Source organism: Podarcis vaucheri (assembly GCF_965113315.1).
Source record: "Podarcis vaucheri genome assembly, chromosome: 4".
NCBI lineage: Eukaryota > Metazoa > Chordata > Lepidosauria > Squamata > Lacertidae > Podarcis > Podarcis vaucheri.
Window position 1 is genome coordinate 54,919,349 of NC_138762.1, and position 23,806 is coordinate 54,943,154.

At 41.9% G+C, this 23,806-nt stretch overlaps 1 protein-coding gene and 1 long non-coding RNA gene across 3 annotated transcripts; both read left to right on the forward strand.

The window, feature by feature from the left end:
• The first annotated feature begins 368 nt into the window (after positions 1-368).
• Positions 369-18,754, forward strand: IFNAR1 (interferon alpha and beta receptor subunit 1). Of its 2 annotated transcripts, none has more exons than XM_082221235.1 (11): positions 369-530; positions 5,718-5,841; positions 6,525-6,718; positions 8,208-8,362; positions 10,088-10,226; positions 11,325-11,442; positions 12,361-12,560; positions 13,586-13,743; positions 14,333-14,477; positions 15,223-15,374; positions 17,745-18,754. In XM_082221235.1, exons 1-11 carry the CDS (start codon positions 467-469, stop codon positions 17,973-17,975), a joined length of 1,680 nt encoding a protein of 559 aa, XP_082077361.1. In that variant the 5' UTR covers positions 369-466; the 3' UTR covers positions 17,976-18,754. The 2 variants fall into 2 exon arrangements, with proteins under 2 accessions (XP_082077361.1, XP_082077362.1); XM_082221236.1 differs by lacking the exon at positions 369-530 and adding an exon at positions 5,050-5,521.
• A 427-nt stretch (positions 18,755-19,181) lies between these two features.
• LOC309531637 lies at positions 19,182-21,925 on the forward strand. Its single transcript, XR_014219362.1, has 2 exons — positions 19,182-20,580; positions 20,655-21,925. It is a non-coding gene; the product is annotated as an uncharacterized lncRNA (long non-coding RNA).
• Positions 21,926-23,806: the final 1,881 nt, after the last annotated feature.

The following is a 23,806-nucleotide window of genomic DNA, read 5'->3' on the forward strand; positions in this document are numbered from 1 at the left end:
TCTCAAAGGAACCTTCACAGAACTTTCAAATGTATTCCAACTGAATGAGGACGTTTGGGTTATACAGTTTTCGTGGTGTTTCTGAAGGATTTGGGGCTAATTGAAGAATTGAATTGAAGAATTGAACTTCATTTAAATTCGAGCCGCGCTCCCTTTCTGCGAAACGCGCCTTTGCTGCGTCCAAGGCAGTTAAGCCTAATGAAATCCCCGCCCTTCTCCCCCACCTGCACCCTTCCAAAATCCCCCAAACCAGCTTCCCGCCTAACCCACAAAGACGAGGAGAGATCTGCTCTGCAAGGTCTTATCTCTACGAGCTCGAAGAGTCTTGCGCATGCTCCGCGCGGAAGCGACGCTGCCTCCTTGTTGTTGACAGTGTCGCGATCACGTGGCAGGGGCCGGCCTTGGGGCAAGCGGCGGCGGAAAAGTCGCTCGGCAGTTGGGACGTCTCGCTCGCCCCGGGCTCGCCATGAAGGCGGCGCGCGCTCTGCTTGTAGCCGTGGCAACGCTGGGAGCGGCGCCTTTCTGCACAGGTGCGTTTGCAGGGCCCTCCCTCTGTCTATGCGCCGCCGCCGCCGAGCCCGCCTTTCCTCGGGACTGAGGACGGGGCGGCGGGACGCCTGTGTGTGTGTGTGTGTGTGTGTGTGTGTGTGTGTGTGTCTCCCTCCCTCTCTCCTCCTCTCAGAAAGAGGAACTGTGGGGGGTGGGCGCGGGCGTTCCCCTGGGCTCCCCGTTGCTCGTGGGTGACCCTCATCCCTGGGGCGGGCGAGGGTAGGCAGCGAAGCTGAGGGCTTTCGCTTTGGTGCAGCCTCGCGTTGCCGGGTAGGAAGACGGGCTTCCAGGAAAGGCGGCGCGAGTTCTCTCCGCTCCGAGCGCTGATAATGCAGGGCTTCCAGGAATCGCGCTCGCTCTCCGCTTCGCTTGCGCTCGTAGATTTGCCTGCGGTGGCTTTTGGGGGGAAGGGCTGTGGCCCGGTGGAAGAACACCTGCTTGGAATGCAGAAGGTTCCCCCGTCCCCCTCAACTCCGCTCCCGGAATCTCCAGGCAGGGCCGCCGGGAGAAAACCCTGCCCGAAACCTCGGAGAGCTGACCTGCCTGCTGGTCAGTGTAGCAGACAATACCAGATGAACCAATGGCAGCTGCTTGGTGGGATCATACTGGGGGCACGGGTTAAGTAGCATGGGTGGGTAAGTTAAGAGGTGTGTTTCATGGAGTAGCGTGCAAAAACGCACAATACAGTGGTACCTCAGGTTACATACGCTTCAGATTACAGACTCCGCTAACCCAGAAATAGTGCTTCAGGTTAAGAACTTTGCTTCAGGATGAGAACAGAAATCGTGCTCTAGCGGCGCGGCGGCAGCAGGAGGCCCCATTAGCTAAAGTGGAGTTTCAGGTTAAGAACAGTTTCAGGTTCAGAACGGACCTCCGGAAGTACTTAACCCAAGGTACCACTGTAATAGCAAAATAAAATAGGTGCTGAAAATATGGATAGCTATGGGCATACCCTGCTGTATGTTAAACCGCTGTTTCCCTTTGCTGTAGTTATTAGGGTTTTGACCTTTACCACAAGTGCAGGGTGTGAAGCCTTGTAAGCAGTGCTTTTTTTTCTTTTTAAAAATGTTTAGGGGTACTCTCGTTTTCCTACTCATATTGAAATACTGCCCCTCAATGAGGCCAAACTGAGATTCACAAAATGTTTAAGGGTATGTGTACCCCTGCGCCCCCCCCCCGAAAAAAGCGCTGCTTGTAAGTAGTAACATGCATGAAGGAAAGAGCACTCTATATTTAGTCCTAGAACTTTATCCTCATGTGTGTGTTTTTGTGAATAGATATTGCACCCTGTTATGATGAGTACATAAGAAAAACCTTGCTGGATCAGACCCAAGGCCTATTCAGCACAGCATCTTACTTACCACTGTGGCTAACTTGATGTCTATGGGATGCTTACAGGCAGAACACCTCCCTCATTGGTGTTCTCCTGTGACTAGTATGCTGCCTCTGATCTTGGAAGCTGTATGGACCCATAATGTAAAACATGCAGAACTTTGAATCCTGCTTTTTAAAACGTGTGTAATATCTTGTTCTGTAGATACTTATGTATCTATACTATAGCACTTGTGTACCTGCCCCTCCCTAAATATGTGATACTATCTCTCCCCTTTAGTGCTCTTCTCAAAACCCACACATCCTTTGCTATAGTCACTTAATCCTAATTCCAAAGCAGCCCAAATTTTAAGTGTGTTGGAACTGCATTTGACTGATTACCGTATTTTTCGCCCTATAGGATGCACCGGCCCATAGGATGCACCTAGTTTTTTTGGGGGGGGGATCAAGGGAAAAAAAATTTATTTCCCCCCCCCCAGGTTTGCGCAGCCACCCCCAAGCTAGAAGAGGGAGACGGAGCGCTCCGTCTCCCTCTTCTGCCTTCAGGGACAGCCTCTCTAGCCTCCGTGGGGCAGCGGCTTGCCCTGCTGTCCCCCGAGCCTGTGGGGCTGGCGGGGGGGGGGAAGCAAGCTTGCTTCTTCTCCCCGCCAGCCTCCAGATCAGGTCCGGGAATAGCGGGGTGGCGGCGCTCCGCTTTCCGCCTCCCCACTATCCCCCAAGCTTGTGGGGCTGGCGGGGGGGGAGCAAGCTTGCTTCTTCTCCCCACCAGCCTCCAGATCAGGTTGGGGAATAGCGGGGTGGCGGCGCTCCACCTCCCTGCTATCCCCCGAGCTTGTGGGGCTGGCGATGGGGAGAAGCAAGCTTGCTTCTCTCCCCCCCCCCGCCAGCCTCCAGATCAGGTCGGGGAATAGCGGGGTGGTGTCTAGTTTAAATTGTAAGCTCCTTGGAACAGGGAGATGCCTGTTTTTCCTTACAACACTTTGTAAAGTGCCATGTATGCTGATGGCACTATATAATGACCAGAAAACATGTTAGGACAGGACTGAGCTTTCTTTGATCAAGGAGCCCTCTGCATGTCTTGGACTACAACTCCCACTATCCCTAACCATTGACCATGTTGGCTGGAGCGGATGGCAATTGTAGCCCAAAACATCTAGTTGGCGAAGGCCATTCTATGCATTGGCATGGCCAACTGTAGAATTGTACAATAATGTCCTCATCTGTGGTGTCATGTAAGGGAAGCTTGACAATTAGGAGCAATACAGCTTTTAAACAGTACTTTGGGTTGCTACCTTAAATACAGTAAAATAATGTCAGTCTGTTTCTTATAACCATCACTGAAGGGCTCTTCAGGTCAGTAATATGCAGCAAACAATTTTCCAGTGCTTTATTTTTGCATTCGCTTCCCCCAACTGTTTGGTAACAATGAATGGATGCCAACTGAAAATGTAATAAGGAGACTTGGCAGTTTCAATACTTTGGGCATTGTTTACTAATTGCAAGTTAAATAAAAATGCTAGATTAGATCACTCTCTAATTTCCCAGTGCAAATTATCCTATTAAGATGGCCCTAATTGGAATTGGAAATGTTTCCAGCAAGTTCACATCACAGCTGTAGGTATTCAGGTTGACTGTATGAAGAAGCAAACGGATGCAAAAGGGGTAAACCACAGATACTGTGTGTTCCAGCCAAACTATTCAACCAATGCATGATCAGTATTTGTCTGAGGGAGGCTGCACAGTGTTCCCAGAAGGAACAAGGATTGCCCTGCCTGTTCCTGCTTGTGTCTTAGCACATTTAGATGGGAGGGCTAAAGAGGATTCACTTTCAATAAATTGGAGAGGGTACAGATGTATTTCAGGGTATGGTGTGGATGTAGTAGTAAATTGCAGAGATGATTTGCAGTAGCTGCTGGCCGGAAGCAGGAAACAGTTTTAGAATGTTATGGGGAAAGGATTGGAATATAACAATAGAAAAGCATTCTGTCTCAGAGAAACATCCTTCCAAATGGTTCAAAAATTGTATTTAACATATTTGAGACTGTCATGTATATCTAAAACCTCATCAATCTGTGGGAAACCATGTGGCAAAGTGGAGTTGTTCACCCATATGTGGGAAGACTGGGAGATCTCAGAGATAAATGGAACACCATTACAAAAGACACCAGAACTTGCTTTTTGAAATGTGTTCACTGGAAAAAATCAAGATGTTGTGAGAAACTGGTCAGGTTTTTATTAGTGGCAGCAAGAACTCAGATTGCTAAATACTGGAAAGATTTACAAGGACTTCCCTTATTGAAGTGGCACAAAAAAGTCTGGGGAAATACCTCTTATGTGAAAGCTGACACAGCAGTTATGGATCACAAGAGGTCATAGGAAGAAAAGTTCTTTTTCAATGTATTGATTTAACTTTATAACAGCAGAATCACACAGCTATTAAAGGTGCAGAAGCCCTGTCCCCTTTTGCATCTAAGTATTCTACTTCCAGCAAGAGTTGTAAAACTAGATGGCATTGGTCCCCTTTTAGGCCTATTCTTTGAATTTTTTCTTTTAAATACATGGATATTGGGTGTGTTTTTAAAAAATAATAATGTGGACTTCATAAATAAGTGAAGTCCAATGTTTCATTAGATCCTTTGTGTATTTCCCCTTTAATGGGGAATAATGGGGAAATATTAATGGGGAAGCTAATTCACTCAAAGTCTTATTTTCTTTTCTGGAATTAGGGGTGAGCAGTAAGGTGGTCAAGTTTGCTGATGACATCCAATGATCTAGGATGGTTAAAACAAAAAGGTATATAGCAAAGAGCTCCAAAAAGATCTCTCCAGTCTGGATGAATGGGAATTAGAATGACAAATGCAGTTCAGTGCAAATAAGTAAAAAGTGATGTATATTAGGACAAAAAAAAATCCAGCTTCACAGATATATTGATGAGACCTGGCCAGTGACTGACCAGGAAATAGATGTTGTAGGTTGTGGTGGATAATGTGATAGAAATGCTGACTCAATGTACAGTTCCTGTGAAAAATGTGAGCTTCATGTTAGAGATCATTAGGAAAGAGTCAGAAAACAAATACTGTAAATAACATATTTTCTTCATACAAATCTCTTGGAATAAGGTATGCCAGAATTGTGGAATTTTGTGTGCTCTGTGGACAAATACCGGTAATTATCTGGTCCTAGCTGTGCAGGCCAAAGTGAACAGATGGGTGGGACCTCCCACCTGCAAATCACTTGATGTCCCAATGACGGCAGATGATTGGGTGCTTTGAAGTCTAGTAGTTGGGACCTCAAAGCACCACAAAGGGCCTGCAGATATCCTGCATAATGCTTCAAAGTGCCTGAGGCTTTAGTAGAGCTAATGTCTACTTTCTGTAGGCATCAGCTACAAGACCTAGTTTCCCAAGCTGTACATGTAATAATAATAATAAGCTTCAAATTGCACAATACTGCTGAAAAAGCAAGTGCACATTTGCATGGGTGTGCTTTAAACTGTTCTGATGACTTTTGCTGGAGCAAACATTAAAAACTGACTACTTCCTCAGAAAACTTGAATAGAAAGTACCTTGTCCAGAAAACATAAGAATCAGAAATGTTGTCAATATTATGCCACCTCAACATAGGGTTACTCAGAAAGAAGGTAAGGGAATCTCCATATTTCACTTCCTTTTCTGCAGATATTTATTATCTGCTTACTTGCATTTCCTGTCTGTTTCCTGTTGCTCTCTTACTAAGTTCTTCAGTAAAGTGCAGAAGGTGGTTAATGGCACACTGCATGCAGTTGTGTCTATTATAGCCTTGACATAATTCTTTTCATTTTTCACAAATATCCATAGGGTTGACATGTTTGGAACCACCTCAGAACGTTACAGTTTTCATTGTTGATACGAACATCACTCTGAAATGGCTCTGGAATAATTCATGTGGCCTCAATGGGACCTTTTCAATTCAGTACCAAAGGTAAGTTCTCAGTTGTACTGTGACTCACATCAACGACTTGTAACAGAGACTTTTGAAATGTTGCTGGAGCTTTTCTTCAGTATGTGAGTTCTGTCCTAGTCCATGAGTTGCTGTATCTGCCAAAGAAAATGTTTACAAGACACCAGATAGACAGAACAGCCAGTTGTGCCTGTTGGAGGGGTAAAACTGCAAATGCTATGATGTAGCATATATTTTGGACCTATCCCAAAATTAGAAAATTCTAGAAAGACATAGCAATGGAAATTGAAGCAATAACTGGCTTTACTTTACCCACAGATCCTCTAATTTTGCTATTCGGATATGTTAAAGAAATTGTACTAATAGAAGACATGGGATTAATGCAACATCTCTTAACTACTGCCAAAATTATTATTTATTAAAATTGGCAGGGGCGGGGGGGGGGGACGGAATGAGAATACCATCCATGAACGAGTGGACAACTAAAATCAGGGGCATATATGTATGGCTCGGCCTATGTATATGTTGAGAACTACACAGCGAAAAGACTGATACTGATGAATTAGAAAAATAAAAATGCGGCTTCCTTTTTTTTGCATTCCGGGTGCTGTGGATCAAAATTGAAATGAATTTTACACAAAGATACTGTAATGAATGCTTACTGATCCATAATGTCTGAGGACTGCTTTGCTTTTTTCTTTCAGTGAATCAGACAGTGAAGAGAGCAATGCTGAAAGCTGGTCACTTATTCCCGAGTGTCAGGCTGTAAGAATCACAGAATGTGACCTTTCATCAGCTATAACAGACTATTTTCAGCTTTATAATGTGAGTGTAAGAGCAGACACAGGAGAAGAGCACTCTTCCTGGGCTTATTTAGTATTTTCTCCTTATACAGAAGGTAAGAATATGTGCCTAGTTTATTCAAGTTACGCTTTATACAGGTGTTATTTTTATACAGTTGTTATACGCTTTATACAGTTGTTATTTGAAAAATGTTATTTTTCGCTGTGAACAATAATGAGTAAATTCCAACTTCACAGTATTGGTTGCTTCATAGTTCATTGAATAGAGTATTAGTTTCAAATTTCGGCTGTGGTGTTAGCATTCCAAGCAGTGCTGGGTGGCTTTGACTAGCCACCCTTTTAATTCTCTACGATGCCCCAGAATGGTGCTAGGTCAGGTGTATTGTGGGAAATTAAAAAGCTAGGTGTAGCCACCACCTGACACTGCTCAGTCTTGGGGCCCTGACAGCCGCCCAAGAATGCTAGACGCTGATGCTAATCCTGCTTCCACTCTCCTTTCCTGTCTGTTGTGGTGGAGGGGTGGGATTAGAATCAGTCCGGCTGCAGGAGGTAGGAGGGAAGGTGAGCAAGGCGTTTATTGCTTCTTTGCCTCCATAGGGCCAAACTAGAGGTGACATATGCTATGTAATTTGCATTCGTATAATTGTTGGGCGAGCTGGAGTCCATCCATGGCACACAGGGAGGGTACTTACTCTTTGACCCTGCTATGGTCCCTGTTAGAATGAGACACAGCTACCTCACACCTGCTGTTCACAATGGAAGAAAAATTCTCATTGTGTATACCCTGCAAGGCGGGACGCGGGTGGCGCTGTGGGTAAAACCTCAGTGTCTAGGACTTGCCGATTGTATGGTCGGCGGTTCAAATCCCCGCGGCGGGGTGAGCTCCCGTCTTTCGGTCCCAGCTCCTGCCCACCTAGCAGTTCGAAAGCACCCCTAAGTGCAAGTAGATAAATAGGGACCGCTTTATAGCGGGAAGGTAAACGGCGTTTCCATGTGCTGCGCTGGTGCTGGCTCGCCAGAGCAGCTTCGTCACGCTGGCCACGTGACCCGGAAGTGTCTGCGGACAGCGCTGGCCCCCAGCCTCTTAAGTGAGATGGGCGCACAACCCTAGAGTCGGACACGACTGGCCCGTACGGGCAGGGGTACCTTTACCTTTACCTTTTATACCCTGCAAGGAGGGGCCCAGTTTCAACTGGGACTGGCAGGGGCAAAGGTTAAAGCCCCTCTCTCTTCCTGCCGCTGTCACGGTCTAGTTTTTCTATCCCCCCTGCACTAGCTATTTATTTTTTAGGTAAAACAGCTATACAAGACTGAACTTTGTGGCAAACATCACTTAGGGAAGTTTTTAATATTTAATGCTGTATTGTTTTTAACACTTGATTGGGAGCCACCCAGAATGGTTGGGGAAACTCAGTCAGATGGGCGGGATATAAATAAGTTGTTGTTGTTGTTGTTGTTGTTGGGAGCAGAGTCACCATAATCAGAATTTCATCATAGTGCTTTCATCAAAAGCACTATGACTATGAATATGAATAGTACAAACTTTTAAGTGTACTTAAGTTATGTCGTTATCTTGGTCTGCAGCCCAAGTCGGTCCCCCAAGTGTTCAGTTAGAATCAATATATGGAGGAGATGTGAAAATCATCATTTTCAGTCCTGAAGCAAACCAGCAAAGAAAAATGTGGGACCTGTCTCTAAGCTACAAGCTAACTATCTGGAAAAACTCATCCTATCCTCAGGTGCTAAATTTCTCTACACTTAAGATTTGCTTTCTTTGCAGAAATATTCCTTCACATTTAAATCATGTGTTACACGTATTCACTTCCAGAACAAAAATGCTAAACATCTAAAACTGCACTCCTGTAACCATTTATTTAGAAATCCCATGGAACTCCATAGTGCTTTCGCTAACCTGAAAAATGGTATGGTAGTGGTTCAGTTTGTGTTGAGAGCTCTTTGCCAGTATCTCAGCTTACTTGTGTAACCTGAATGCATGAGATGCTTAGTTGCTTGCTTTCAGCTTTAGAGGTGCCAGGAAGTACCGTATTTTTTGCACCATAACACTCACTTTTTTCCTCCTAGAAAGTAAGGGGAAATGTCTGTGCGTGTTATGGAGGAAATGCCTATGGGTGGCATGCCTACGGATTTTCCTCCTCTAAAAACTACGTGCGTGTTATGGTCAGGTGCGTGTTATAGAGCGAAAAATACGGTAGTTTACAGGCTCCAATCCAGACATGTGAACAGCTCCCCATCAGGATCTAGATCTGTTTACATCTGGCAAGGAATTAAACCTTATATCAAAATGCATGAACAGAATTCCATAGAATAAATAACACTAGAAATAACAAATGCAGCATTTTATGTGCATATCCTATTGCATGTTATGTTTAAACCAATATTATTATTACTCTTTATTAAATTTATATACCGCAGGGCAGTTTACAGTATAAAAACACACAACATAATAACAAATGAAACAATAACACCCCCCCCACACACACACACTCAGTTTAAAAGGCTATACTGTAGATTGTTTAATTAGCCAAAGGCCTGGGGGAAATGTTTTTTTTCTGGTGCCTAAAGATATGTAATGAAGGCGCCAGGCAAGCCTCCCTGAGGAGAGCATTCCACAGACCAGGAGCCACCGTAGGGTATTGCCACCCTCCATACCTGATCACAGGGTTTGTGTCAGTTCATATGGAGAGAAGTGGTCCTCGAGGTATTGTGATCCTGAACTGTTTAAGGCTTTATAGGTCAAAACCAGAACTTCAAATTGGACCAAGAAGCTAATTGACAGTCTGCAGTTGGGCAGTCTGCAGTTGTTGTATACTCAGACCATTTTGCCCTGATGAGCTTTTGTTGTACAGATTATCTTCCTGATAGTAATATTTTTTTAATACAATATAGTGATGGATTTCATTGCAGAAACAGAAAAACTGAAAAAGAAGCTCTGTCTTATGCACAATGGTGCCATTTTTATGTTGTGGATAAAATTTGACCTAAGCAGATACTCAGTTTGCTGAGTATAGTAAAACAGGAGGCAGACCAACACGTTTTAAGCTGGATTTCTTTGCATCCCGAGTCCTTTAACTAGCATTGAATGATTGAGCATGTTTTTAAAATGTTCAAATAATAATAATTTATTATTTATACCCCGCCCATCTGGCTGGGTTTCCCCAGCCACTCTGGGCATCTTCCAACAAAATATTAAATTACAATAGTTATTAAATATCAAAAGCTTCCCTAAACATGGCTGCCTTCAGATACATAATAAAATACAATCTGTTCATTCAAGCTATAGATGTCATACTGTATATCTGTCTTTCTGAAATAATGATACCAATATTAGTATTGTTGACCCAGTAAAAAATCTTAGCTTTTTTTTCTGGATTCACATAAAAATAACTGCCCATGGAAGTAATCAACAATCGTAATATGTTACATGCAACTGTCTGTTTCTGCAGGAAAAAATCCAGGATATTTTTCCAGGACAAACCATTCAAGACCTTGAGCCAGAGACTGCTTACTGCATGAAGGTTAAAGTACATATGGTTGATCACAATGCTTTCAATAGTCCAGACATTTGTATACAGACACCAAAAGGTATTTATTTTCTATTGATTTTAACAATTCAAATCTGTTCTAGACATAGCTGTCAACTTTCAGATTTGAAAATAAAATAAGGGATCAGCAGCCTCGAAAATGGGATCAGCAGCAAAGCTGTCAACTTTCGGATTTGAAAATAAGGGATCAGCAGCCTCACCTATCCTGGGGACAGTCTACGGGATATCTAACAATCTGGGATAGCAGCGGGAAGCAGCAGGAAACGGCGCTGGAATATGGGAATTTCCCGCAAAAAAGGGGAAGGTTGACAGCTATGGTTCTAGTGTGCTGGGCGGGGGTGGGTGGGGAATAAATCTCCTTGAAGTGGGTATTCTGTGGTCAGAATCGAGCAGGGTGCTGCTTGTGAAAGCACAAGCACCTTCTCTCCCTGCTTTTTGTTTGTAAACAACATCTTGCATAATATTAGTGGCATTTATTTGTATAATACAGTGGTGCCCTGCAAGACAAATGCCTTGCAAGACGGAAAACCCGCTAGACGAAAGGGTTTTCCGTTTTGGAGGTGCTTCGCAAAATGAATTTCCTATGGGCTTGCTTCGCAAGACGAAAATGTCTTGCGAGTTCCTGCGGGTTTTTTTCCCTTTCCCCCCCTTTTTCCCAAGCCGCTAAGCCGCTTATCAGCTGATCCTAAGCCGCTAAGCTGCTTAACAGCTGATCCGCTAAGCTGCTTAACAGCTGATCCACTAAGCCGCTTATCAGCTGATCCGCTAAGCCGCTTAACAGCTGATCCGCTAAGCCGCTTATCAGCTGATCTGCTAAGCCGCTTATCAGCTGATCCGCTAAGCCTGCTAATAGCGCTAATCCGCTAAGCCGCTAATGGGCTTGCTTCGCAAGACGAAAAAACCGCAAGACGAAGAGACTCGCGGAACGGATTCTTTTCGTCTTGCGAGGCACCACTGTACCGTGAAGCCCTGGGCATGGTTTGCTGAGCAACTCCTGGGGTTCTGGTTTCAGAAGCTTCATGACGTTTTGGTTCTGGCCTCTTTATAGGATTGGAGTTTCAAACTATTAACGTGTAACATTGTTCATGAACCTAACTAGATGGATTGTTTATAAATTTTTCTTTCCTCCTTTTTATAGCTTGGGCTGGTCTGCCTCGTCCTGAAAAGCTCCAGGTTCACGCACTGAATACAAACTTCGTTTTGCATTGGGATAATACGTACGATGGAAATGTGAGCTTCATTGTACAGTTTCTCAAGTAAGAATCCTTGCCATGCCTGTCTTCAGTCTTAGCTTTTTACATTCCATCTAATTTATGCTTAAAAAGCAAGCCTGATAGGTAACGTAAGGAAGTTGTGAAGCTTTGAGCAGGAGCACTTGAGAAAATGAGCAATCTGCTTGGACCAGTTTGCAAACCATTATCTGATGTGTGAGGAGCTTAATTCTGCTTGGATGGTATCTCCCCCCCCCCCCATCCCCAAGGGCCAATTTTCACAGGTATGTGGGCCAACCTACCTGCCAAGCACATGGTGTCAGTATGATACTAGAGGATAGGCAGGTGGGCTCCACCACAGGGGGACCAGTGGGCCAAAAAGGTTCACCGCTATGGGCTATATTTCTGGGGGGTTATCCTTCCATTGCATGGGCTGGAACACTGCAAACCAAAGGATTCAAGCAGGTCATTGATTGGGTGAAGTATGTGGTGGTTACTTGCTGTCCCTTCTATGAAAAGACGACATATTACCGTATTTTTCACTCTATAAGACGTACCAGACCATAAGACGCACCTAGTTTTGGGAGGAGGAAAACAAGAAAAAAATTATTCTGAATATCAGAAGCCAGAACAACAAGTGGGATTGCTGCGCAGCGAAAGCAGCGATCCCTCTTGCTTTTCTGGCTTCTGGGATAGCTGCGCAGCCTGCATTCGCTCCATAAGACGCACACACATTTCCCCTTACTTTTTAGGAGGGAAAAAGTGAGTCTTATAGAGCAAAAAATACAGTAAATTGTCAATTGTGTCAGATCAATTTGACTGCCAAGTCTGATTAACCCTGCAATCCCATGCAGCTCACATGAGGCTCAGTGGAGCTAACATTCAAGTAAACATCAACAGTTAGGAACTGTCTGCTGATACAAGTATTGTACTTATTTAATCAATCTTCTGTTGTTCTAATAGTGGTTTTGAAGCACAGACGTCTCATGATATCTCAAAAAACTGGCGTAGTGTATCTGGATGTGAACACGTTACAACCAAATACTGTGATTTATCACGTTCCGTCAACTTCATTGGAATTTACTATCTCCAAGTACAGGCTGTGAATAACCATAGTAAATCACCTTGGTCTAAAATGCTAAAATTTGAGCCTATAGAAGACAGTAAGTGTCACCTTCTTCTGATATGCGTTATCATTTATAGGTGCCGCTTTTTGTGTATGTATTTGTTAATTTTTGCAATCTTGTACAGCAGCCTATACATCATCACATTGTTACATTTTCTTCTTGTATGGTTAGAAAAAATTAAGACCTTCTCAACATATAGCTCACAACAGTTTGAAAGTTCAGCAAGCTCTACTGCTGTGCAACCTCTTGTGTACCACAATGGCACCAGTGCCACTGAAATGAACTAGAGTTACCTATCACTAGTTCCTGATGGCTGCTTGCTAAAACTCACAGATGTCCTCAAAAATATGTGTTTAGATTTAGAACTTGCCCCCAGAACCAATAGCAACAACAACAACAGTGTGTATATATGTTGCAACTTAACATACCACAGTACCACAATTTCCATCAGTTAATTCATTTTACATTCTACTGAAACAGAGATTTTGCCTTGTGCTTGAGCTTTAGCGACAGCATTATATTGAAATCAAACCTTTATTAGGCATTGTACAGATAAAACCGTAAAAGAAAAAGTAACATATAAGTGACTTGAAGTATATGTAAGAAGGCAGCGGTTGGCTACAAACATATATATATATACACATATAGAGTCAGTGATTTTCCTTGTTAACCTGCTCCTTGGAGGGCTGCTACCAAAAACTCAGCTACCCCCGCCGTTACCCTTTGGTCAACGTCGGATAGGCAGAATCCCACACATTCACCTTGTTGGGGTTCCAGGCCACCCAGAAGAGGGGACAGCACGCGTTGACGGAGCGTACTGTACAATGGACAATGAAAGAGAATATGCTCTACAGTGTCCGGGACATTCATAGAGCATCTGCAGAGTCTCTTGTTTCTAGGGATGTTTTGATATCTTCCCCTGACAAAAGCTGAGGGAAAAACATTCAACCGGGCCAGCATAAAAGCCCTACGTTGGGCTGGGATTGTTAATTCAGCATTATATTGCAACATGTTTTGTTGAATTCAAATGTTTTAACACATTGTATAACATTGTTTTTAAGCTAAACTGGGCCCACCAAGTGTCAAGATTAATGCCAGTGAAAATTCACTTAACATTTTCATTACTGCTCCGGGAGAATCTGAAAAAAATTTGATGAGTAAACACTATAAGTTGATTTACCAAGGTTGGTACTGGGCAGACTCTTCACCACAAGACAAGGTAATGTATTTTGTGTGTTTTTTAAAAAAAAAAATAAAACATAGATAAAAGCATGTATTTAAAAATTGACTCATAATGTAGCCCTCCTGTTCTTTCTCTAGGCCATCTATAACCCCTTCAGGTTTATGCTGAATATGGTGTCTCTGGCTAGCTAATTCCATGTCAAATGTACCTGTATGTAGTGAAGTGCTCCAGCATCATACGAAATACTAGACACACACTGTCCCAAATGCACTGAGGGATACCCATCTGACACAGACAGCTAATCTCTGGCTAATCCTACAGGTGTTTGAGATTGAAAGAATGCATAGCTCAGCAACATACAACAACCAGGCCTGCTGCAACTGGTTGGAGTAGTCATAGGCACTAAGGTTCTAAGGATCAGTGCCCCACGGGCATCTGTCAGTTGTTGCCAAGCCCTGGGCTGTATATTTTCTTGACCCTCAGTACAGTATACCTGGAATCTGCAGAGCATATAGTATAGCCATTACAACTTGCACCCAAAGTCAGAATGTCAGTCTTCAAGCTTTGTTTTCAATAAGTGCTTGCTCTGGTTTACATTGTTATGTATTTTGTTGTTGTTGTACAGAAGAAACTGGAAAATAAATCTTCACAATTTATAATCCCAGACTTGAGCTCTTCTACTTTATACTGCCTAAAAGTACAAGCATTTGCTCCAGCGTATAATAAAAGTAGCGAGTTTAGCAGTGAGACATGCACTAAAACTGCCAAAGGTATGAAATACTTATTTTTATTTTATTTTTTTTTTTAAAAATGATACATTGCTTTGTATTTTAAAAAAAATCTAAAGTGATGTGTTTTTCTGAAATTCTATGTTGTACAAAAAAACAACAATTCTGTATAAAACCATAAAACAGGAGTATGTATACAATCCAATCTCTTGGTTGTATATGCAGGCAACATCACCAATTTTTAACGTTTGGTTTAGAATATATTAACCTTGGCTCATGTTTGATTATTAGTGGTATTATTACCACTAGTGGTAAGATTTATACCCTGCGCTTATTACATTATCAATACAGATTATGTATATAACTATTTGAAGAATAGAACACAAATTTGTAAGCTTAGTTCAAGTAACGGAACAGAAGTTAATTGTAAACTAAGATTGGCACATTGGGATAATTATGAAAAATATCCCAAAAGCATGTACTTTTTATTTAACATGGAATGTTTACAAAGAAAGATTGACAAGGAAAGGTATCTTATATGTAAAGCATGCATAAAACCATTTTTACTTTTACTGGAACCAATTTAATTTTTGAGGTTTTGTATAGGGAAGAGTGAGCAAGTGCGCTATATCTCCATCTCTCCCCCCTTCACAAAATCTTTTCTCGCCACAACAACTTTCCAAGTGCCATAAGTTTAAGTTGCTGGCTTTAAAAATAAGCTTAAGAAAGTGGTTATTGCAGAATTTTTTTCAATATATAACTCATTTTAATTTCTTTTTCTTTGTAGGAAAATCTTTATATCCAGTCATTTTTAAAGTCTTTGGAATTACTCTTGGTGTTATTGTTTCAATAGCAGTCTTAGTTGGTGTTATATATTATATACGCAAGCAGATCAAATATGCATTCTTTCCATCATGCCATCCTCCACTGATCATAGAGGTATGTATATATGACTTTTATTACTTTGCTATTTGCAGTAGTAAAATTATAGGACAAGTATTCTAGAAATCACATCACGGGTGCTTATTATGTATGCAGTGCTTACAATAAGCATACATTTGCCATTTACAGAGAGAAAGAGAATGTGTGCGCGAAGTGAGATATTCCCAGTGTTCTTCTTAACAGATAGGTTGTTGCAGGCTCAAAAATGGCATGCGTGTACCTGGAGTTCCTCTTCATGCAAGGAGCTCTGGACTGGGGTGTATATATTGCATTACCCTTGAATATATTGTGTAGTGCATCTGCCTGACATATTACTTGGGACATCCTATAGGTCTAATGGTGGGTATAGAAATGGCCTTTTTATTATATCTTGCTGTGTATAACATCCAATAGCAGCTGGCGTGGCTGTGCTGTTTTCTCATCTCACCGAATGTGAAAGTTGACTTGCCCTTACTGAGACAGAGAGGAGCAAGGCAGCAGGAATGTGGTGCAGGCACAGTGCAGACACAGCAGCAGAAGCATCGGATTGGTTCCACTGCAGCACCAGCACTGCACCGGGATCCTGCTGCCTTGCTCTTCTCCCTCTATTGACTACAGTGGGTCTACTCTGTGAATAACATTGGATATCACACAATGCATTCAATAATGTATTTACAGCATGAGTGCAGAACTTCCGGCCCATAGGTGTTTTCATTATTTAAATGTACACGTCGACCTTCCTTCTAAAGTAGCCTGGAGGCATAAACACACAATGATAAAACTTTCCAGACAGATCATATGGAAAAACTTTTCACATAGTTGTCTCTGAAAAACTTGCTTCTCATCTAAAGTTCTGAGTAGTGATGTTGAGCCTGAGGACTTTGCTGTTATGTAGTGGACCTCTTTCTTGTATAGGAATAAACATCAAATAGACCCATTATTCTCGACAAATAGGATTTTTTTGGGGAAATACTTTAGACATTTTGTTAATGCACTTGTCCATCCTGTATAACACCCCCTACCCTGGATTTAGACTCCTTACATTATTTTAGTTTTTCCTCTTTTGTTTAATGTATAATAACAATAGTTAATAATAAATAATAAACAATAATTGGCCTAATTACTGGCATAGGTGCCAGTTTTGCCTGCAAGGTGACCCCCCCCCCAATTATACCCACCTCTCTCATACCTGAAATCTTATGTGATATCAGGTGAGGGGCAGGTGGAAATGTGGCTGTCAGTGCATAATCATAGAATCTTAAGAGTTAGAAGGGACCCAAGGGCCATCTAGTCCAACCCCCTGCAATGCAAGAATCTCAGCTAAAGCATCCATGACAGATGGCCATCCAACCTCTGCTTAAAAACCTCCAAGGAAGGAGAGTCCGCAACCTCCTGGGGGAGCCTTAAAGGGTACTTCCAGTTGCACATCAGGGATTGAAAGTAAACCTCTCTTGCCAATCAGCAGATAGGCACTGATCTCAAGCTCCCTGGGAACAGCTACACCAATCTTTGAAAAGGCTTGCAAAAGAGCCTTGCTCAGCGCAACAGCCTATTACCTGCTGTCACTGTGACTTTGGGTGACTGCCAGGTGGGCACCCTGGCTGTTCGTACGTCAGAAGGCTTTTCCAAGGAATCAGCACTTGAGTAATAATGCACATGGCTGTTGCCAATTTAGTCAATGGGCTACAAGCTGAAACCAGATTCATCCTTCACCACATAGCAGTCAGCGTGTACAGTCTTGTATTGCAGCCTGAGCACAACTCTTTCCTGTACTAATTCCTTTTGCCTCCAATGTGTCTCTTTACCACTACTTCTCTCTTGTCAAATTCCCCCAAAGTGCCATTGAAAGAAGCAGCTGTTACCAGAAACAGAAGCTGCACAGTTAACTTCCCCATCTCCCACTAGGACATCTAGGAGAGCTTAACTTGTATACTGATGTTACAAAATTCTAAGTATCACTTTCCTGCATCTAACTGATTGTCCACATCTCTACTTGTGTCATATCAGTGACTGGAGGGGTACGGGGAGGTGTCAAATGTTGTGACATCAGGGCACAAGTTAGGAGTCATTATGGATGGGGAAGCAGAAACTAAATATGTGGGTACAAACTTTGGTGTGGACAGCCATGCATTAGACATAATGTGTACCGTGGTTCTAAATCGCTTCTTCCTAGATTTCAGACTGTATTCTAGTGACTGATGTTGCCTGTTTAATGCTTCGGAGAAGGGGTTTTATTATCTTTTTCAGTGTTTCATATGCCAACCATACCCTCATCCTTAATAAATATTAATAGTACATTATTCTAACCAAACACAACAGCTTTCTAAAGCGCCCTATATGTAGACATCAGTAATTTTCATTACTTTCTGTGTACTTTCCCACCTGCAGAACATTGAAGGAAAAGATTTGCGCAGTTCGTACTTGCTAACTTCAGAAGAGCCAACAGAAAATTGTGTTGTCATAGCTGACAGTAGCATTCTAAATGAAGTTGATCTGACCGACTTTAAAGACCAGAAAGAGCTGGAAGAGATCAGCCAAGACTCAGGAAACTATTCCAATGATGATGGTATCTCTAGGACTAAAGACTCCCATTTAATCCAAGAACAGAAAGCAGAATAACTCTGTAAAATAATGGATAGAAGCCATTATTATGGGTAGATGAGGGGGGTGCATAAATAGCAACTTGCAATTTATGCATCTTGCTGTTAGCTTCCATATAAGAAAGACTTTGTGCCAAGACATGACCTGACAACTGGTTCTTGCACCATAGATTTTGAGTTTTGTGTATTGCTATTGGCACAAAGGCTCAGGTATGGAGAACACTTGATTTCACTACCAAAATGTTTACTTCATTTTGACGAGAAGCTGGTGCTTAAATGAAGTTTACAAACATGTAATATATGTTTGTGTGTGAGTGTGTATGTTAAATAGAAAAAACATCCTAAGACAATCCTAAAGCTAGACTTTACGACTGTGGATGCTGTGTTGGCTGATAAAGCATAAATAACTGTGAGGATTACTGAACATTTATAGGTTACAGCAGAGTAACACAGACTACAGCAGTTTTGAAATGTACTGACAGGATGGCTTTTCACAGGGAAATAATTTTTTGCTATAACCAAACGCATGCAAATATTGTTACCATGTTGTTGACTTTAGGTGACTGACAGAGCACAGTCTTAACACAGTCTCTGTGTTGTATTTCATTGTTTATGTGACCTTATTCAAGATCACATATAGTCTAGCCAGTATTAGTTTATACCAAGTATTCAAAACAGATAAAGGGTTTCAGCCACGTGGATACTTTGGAGAGTAAGTGTAAAATGTCTTTCTCTCAATGGTGGTCGCACTTACTATATTGAACAGCCTTCCTTCAGAATTTAGATATTTGCCACCTATATTTTTTGTTTGCCGTATGTTAAAAACATGTTGCCTGACCATTAGTGCATTTCAGTTTTAATGCAAATAAAGCAAACTCCTTTTGAGAAAGGTTTTTTTTTAAAAAAAGAAAAAGTCTTACCTACAATTTAGTTGTAATGAAAAGTACAAAAAAATCTTAGAAACTAAGTCTTGCAGAATCAAAAAAAGTCAAATGGTAATTAGGGGGTCACCAATAAATACTTGATTTGGGGCAAGGAAATCACTAGCCAACTCTCAAAAAGTTAAGACCTTTTTTATAGAATGAGCAGAGACATCCCTAGTTAAATTACTTTCTGGGAACTAGTGTAGTTTTTACTGTGATTTCTTCATTTAGTCTTTGCCAGCCAGGGAAACAAACTGCAACTACTGACCAGGCCTTCAGTATTTCTCAGAATATATAGATGGATTTGTTCTGATAACTACTCTCACTAGCATCCTCCAATAGCAATGTGAGAAATGAAAGCATTTTCACTCGCATTAAGAGTGTGCCCAAATTTAGTTGGTCTGTATAGGTGTCTAGCAAGCTAATGCTTATGAGAATGTGTGACTGCAATTATTGCAATCCATTGCTACTGTTATTTCAATTAGTTTGTACAGTTCAGTTTCACAATTCACTATCCTGTTTAGAAGTGTCCAAATGGTAGCATAGCGTTGTTTCAGTGTTAACACACCAGTGTACTTAGCCCCATCAGTGAATACCTGTTTTTGCTGAAATGTGAGTTCCTAAGGCACAGTTATACTGGTGTCATCTGGCTGTTCTTCTGAGTAGATGCCTAGCTGATGTGGGGAGTAGAGAAAATGTTTACAAACTCCATTTACCAGTAGAGCTGGGACAAAAGGGAGTCCGCACAATGCTTAGGTGCAGGCCCTCATTTAGCTTTATGTTTGATTTTGGGGGATGTGTGTATAAGCAGCATTGCAACAGGTCACCTACGTAGCATATTATCACCCAACTGCCTTGGTAAAAAACAAAACAAAAATGCCTTTGTGTAAATAGTTGCTTTTTTTAAGTGAAGTGTGTACAATGATTGTATTGCAGTATTAACTGTTGCTGATAGTTAATGGAAACTAAATTAGGTGACCTTGGAAGGTCAGAATGTAAGTGGGTGGGTGGGTGGGTGGGTGAGAGAGAGAGAGAGAGAGAGAATTTGGCATGCCTGCACCATCTGTTTTCAGGTAGACGCCTCCTTTCCACATATAATGTGAAGACAGGGGCTTGATATGTTTTTCTAGAATGTATGAATGGCTGGGGAAGCAAGTATATGCTTACATATGTTTATATGTGAAATAACTCCGTGTTCTGACTATGGATGTCAGGTAATTCCAACAGAAGCAGGAGTAGAAATTGCCAGTTTGCTTTTTTGTCCCCTGTCCAGAACAGAAATCAATCCAGCAATCAGTGTTCACTGTTGTTGCTGTTTCAGTCCACAAATGATATATACAGTACTTTATCACTGTTTTTCCCATTTACATGGCATTTCTTTTACATTGAACTGAATAGTGTGGAATAACATAATAAGATCAGAATTAATAATGTAAAATTGCACCAGAACAGACCGCAAAACAAGTTACAATGGAATGAATGAATCTTTAGTTGCATCAGCTACCAGCCATAGGAATAAAAACAAACAAAATGCAGTATACAGAGGATAAAGGTAAAAAAAATCAGTTATATAAACATGTTTTGGGGATTTGGATCAATAGTCAAATAGTGGATCTTATTCTAATTGCCCTGGCTAAGAACCTTGCAACCTTTGCTGTCACTTGCTCCTCTTGGTCTGCTAACGGAAACTTCCCTGTGGCAGTGGTTGGGAGACCTGGAATGGATAATAATAGAGGGGTGATAACCTCACTCCTCAAATCAAGCAAGTGCAGAAGCCTAACTGCAGCACTGCATGTGATGAACAAGTTCTGAAGGGAGCATCCTGAAATGTTCCTGTCAAAAGTAAGGATGTAAAGAGTCAGCCATTTCCATCCTGTCTACAGTTCATTGAAATCAATGCTTTTCCCATTCTGCTACATTTCAGCTTTCGCTAAAACCTATCTTCATCTCGCTAACCACTATGGCCAAAACTAATGTAATTAATTAGGTAATTGATTATGTAATCAATTTCAGTGAAAGGAAAAGGTCAAAAACAATTCAGAAAATAACATAATTATTTACATAATGTTTGCAGATTAAGAAAAGAACAATAGCAAACATAACTCATATTCACATTTCTGTTACTGACCAACAAACATGCAACTTGCAGCAATTTCTGCTTCCACTTCTGTTTCTGGTGGAATTCTCAGACAACCATAGTGTAAAGGGCTCACTTGTGTTCTGGCATGTATGTCAACAGGATTTTATTTCTGTTGTGTTACTAGGGTTGCACTCTCGACCAAGAAACTATAATGCCTAAACCAAGTTTCCCATGCTTAATTTAATCCTAAAGATGCTGATACATAGTGCCTTTTAAAGTTACAAAGTGTGAAGTCCTTCAGTCCTGATTTGTATCCTGATCTAGTCTTTATTTAATCTACTCCATCATAGCAAAAAATATTTATTCATACTTTTTATTCATACTCGTATTGAACTCAATGGGACTTGAGTCTGAGAAGGCATTTGTAACACTGTGCTGTGCTGTATCCCCACCCCCACCCTGTGTCTTTCCTACTTGTTGGGTTTATAGTTATCTCAGGACTTAAAACAGGAAATACATCAGATTTGAAACCAACTTGCTGTAATAACCAAACCCACATGATGCATGACTCATAGTCTCACCTATCCATAGATGCTGTTATGACAAGCAACAATCAGTGCTATTCCTCTGCACACATAACTGATTATTTTTTATGTTTCCATGTATTGGTACTTTGTGGACATTGTATTGCATTTAGATGTGGAGTGGGACTCCTCTGCAGTGTCCTTAAGTTCAGTGAGCAATTGTATCTGATTGTGAGGATAAAGAAATCTAAAGATGTACTGTTAAAATCTATAAATATAACATATTAAGACTCTGTGTTTGTTTGTTTTTACCCTAGTGGAATTTTTATCCTGTTACAATGTACTCCACTTTTCTATTACGGCACTTAAGATGTCAACTTTGTAAGAGTTTTATTTATAAGGAAATTTGTGTTGATAAATAAAGAAATAATGCCAGGTACAACCAGTTCTGTTCTGATCTTTGTTCCAGGCAACCCGGCCGTTGTAACTTGATCAACATATGTGACACAATCTCTCATAGTTTAAATTTAAAATCAGCCTGTACCAGGAAATGAGGCTTTTCAGGGGCCAACTGCAGCCCTGCAGGCCTCTCTTTATTTGGTAGTTGGGACCCTCCACAGACCACCCCACTTCTTCACCAGTCCTGTTTTGCCACCTCCTTGAGTGTGCATACCTGGCTAGAATGTATCCTGGAACGCTGATTATGCATCTTGTTTGCCTGGATGGAGAATAGAGAGGGATGTGCGAGTATGTTTACACCTGTCCCATCCACCTTTGGTCCTCACCTGGTGCACCACTGGCCAATGCCTCTAGAAGGTTGTCTATAAGAAAATGTAGCATTTGGGCTGAGAGGGGTTCCCCACCCCTGGTCTATACCTATAGTATGAACATATAATGCAACTTCTCAGGAACTATATACCACAAGTCCCAGGAAAAAGCTACCCTAGAACCATTCTCTAGGCTAGTTTGGAGAAGCAAACAAATCCTGCCCTGCTTGTAGTCTGGGGCTTAACAATCCCAGAAAAGCGTTAACACAGGTTTCTACTGTATATGTAGCCTGAAACTGCCAGCAGTAAGAGTGATGATCTTGTAGCACAGCAAAACTACGTAGATTTTTAGCTCCTCAGGAGGGACAAATGCATTGTGGCAGAATCTGACATTGCACATAGGGTGATACATAGGAAAAAGTTACACAAAGCATGAGCACATCCATGTCAACGTGACCATAACCATCGCCTTGCACTAGGGCAATAACTAAAGCGTTACAGTGGAATACAAATATGAAAAACCTACACCGAGTAGACAAAACTGGGCTGTCTTGTAGAATATGTTACAATGACACAAAAAGGGAAAGAGAATGGAAAACCTTGAAACAGAAGCTGGGATCAGGAGGATTGGTTGAACAGTCGAAATGAAAGAGGATGGGGGCAAGAGACAGGACTCCTCCTTTCAGTTCCTATCCTCTCAAGTAAACCTCCGTTTCAATATCATAAAATGATAATTTGCAAGGTCCATCTTCTGCTCACTCCTGAATGTTCTGTGTCCAAGAGACATAGGTTCCTCTGCTGGGCTCACCTCTCCAGGCTCACTCCCCTCTGGCAGAGACCCCCCCCCCCATTTTTTATGACAGTCTCTGCAACAGCTGTGGGGTGCTTGAAGATGGCTCTACCTTGGTTAGGCATCTTCCACATCCAACTCCATGCTCGGTTTTAAATAGAGATGCACAGGTAACTCTGCCAGTCCCTTCTACAAATAATGAGGTGGGAGAGCATGTCAGTGCCCTACGCAGGTCACTGAAAAGACTGAGGAAAGAAGGTATGAAATGCAATGAGGGGCCACACGAGGAGCAGTTGCTCTTGCCACGACTGCTTTCTTTACTGCATCTGGCATCTGGAAGCTATTGGAAGCGTCTCCAGGAATTTAGAACCAGCTAGTGCAGGTGTGAGGAAGCTTTGGCCTTTCAGGTGCTACTGAACTACAACTCTTGGCCATGCTTGCTGGGGCTGATGTAAGTTGGGTTTCGCAACAGCTGGAGCACCAAAGTTGGAGCTAGTGCAAGGGTTTCTCACAGCAACCACATGTTGCTTGTGTTGTGTAAAATGCACACCACATATGTGGTTGCAGAATAAAGTGAAAACATACTGAATTCATTTTGCTTTTTTATTCCCACTTTCACTTTCTCTAATCTCCAAATGATTTGACTCATGCAGTGAACTAAAGATATGAGCAGGTTCTCCGAATTTCTTCATAGTCACAGGTGTTGCTAGAGGGTAGGGAACAAGAGTGTGACCTCTGAATCATGATGACCCTGCCCTACATGGAA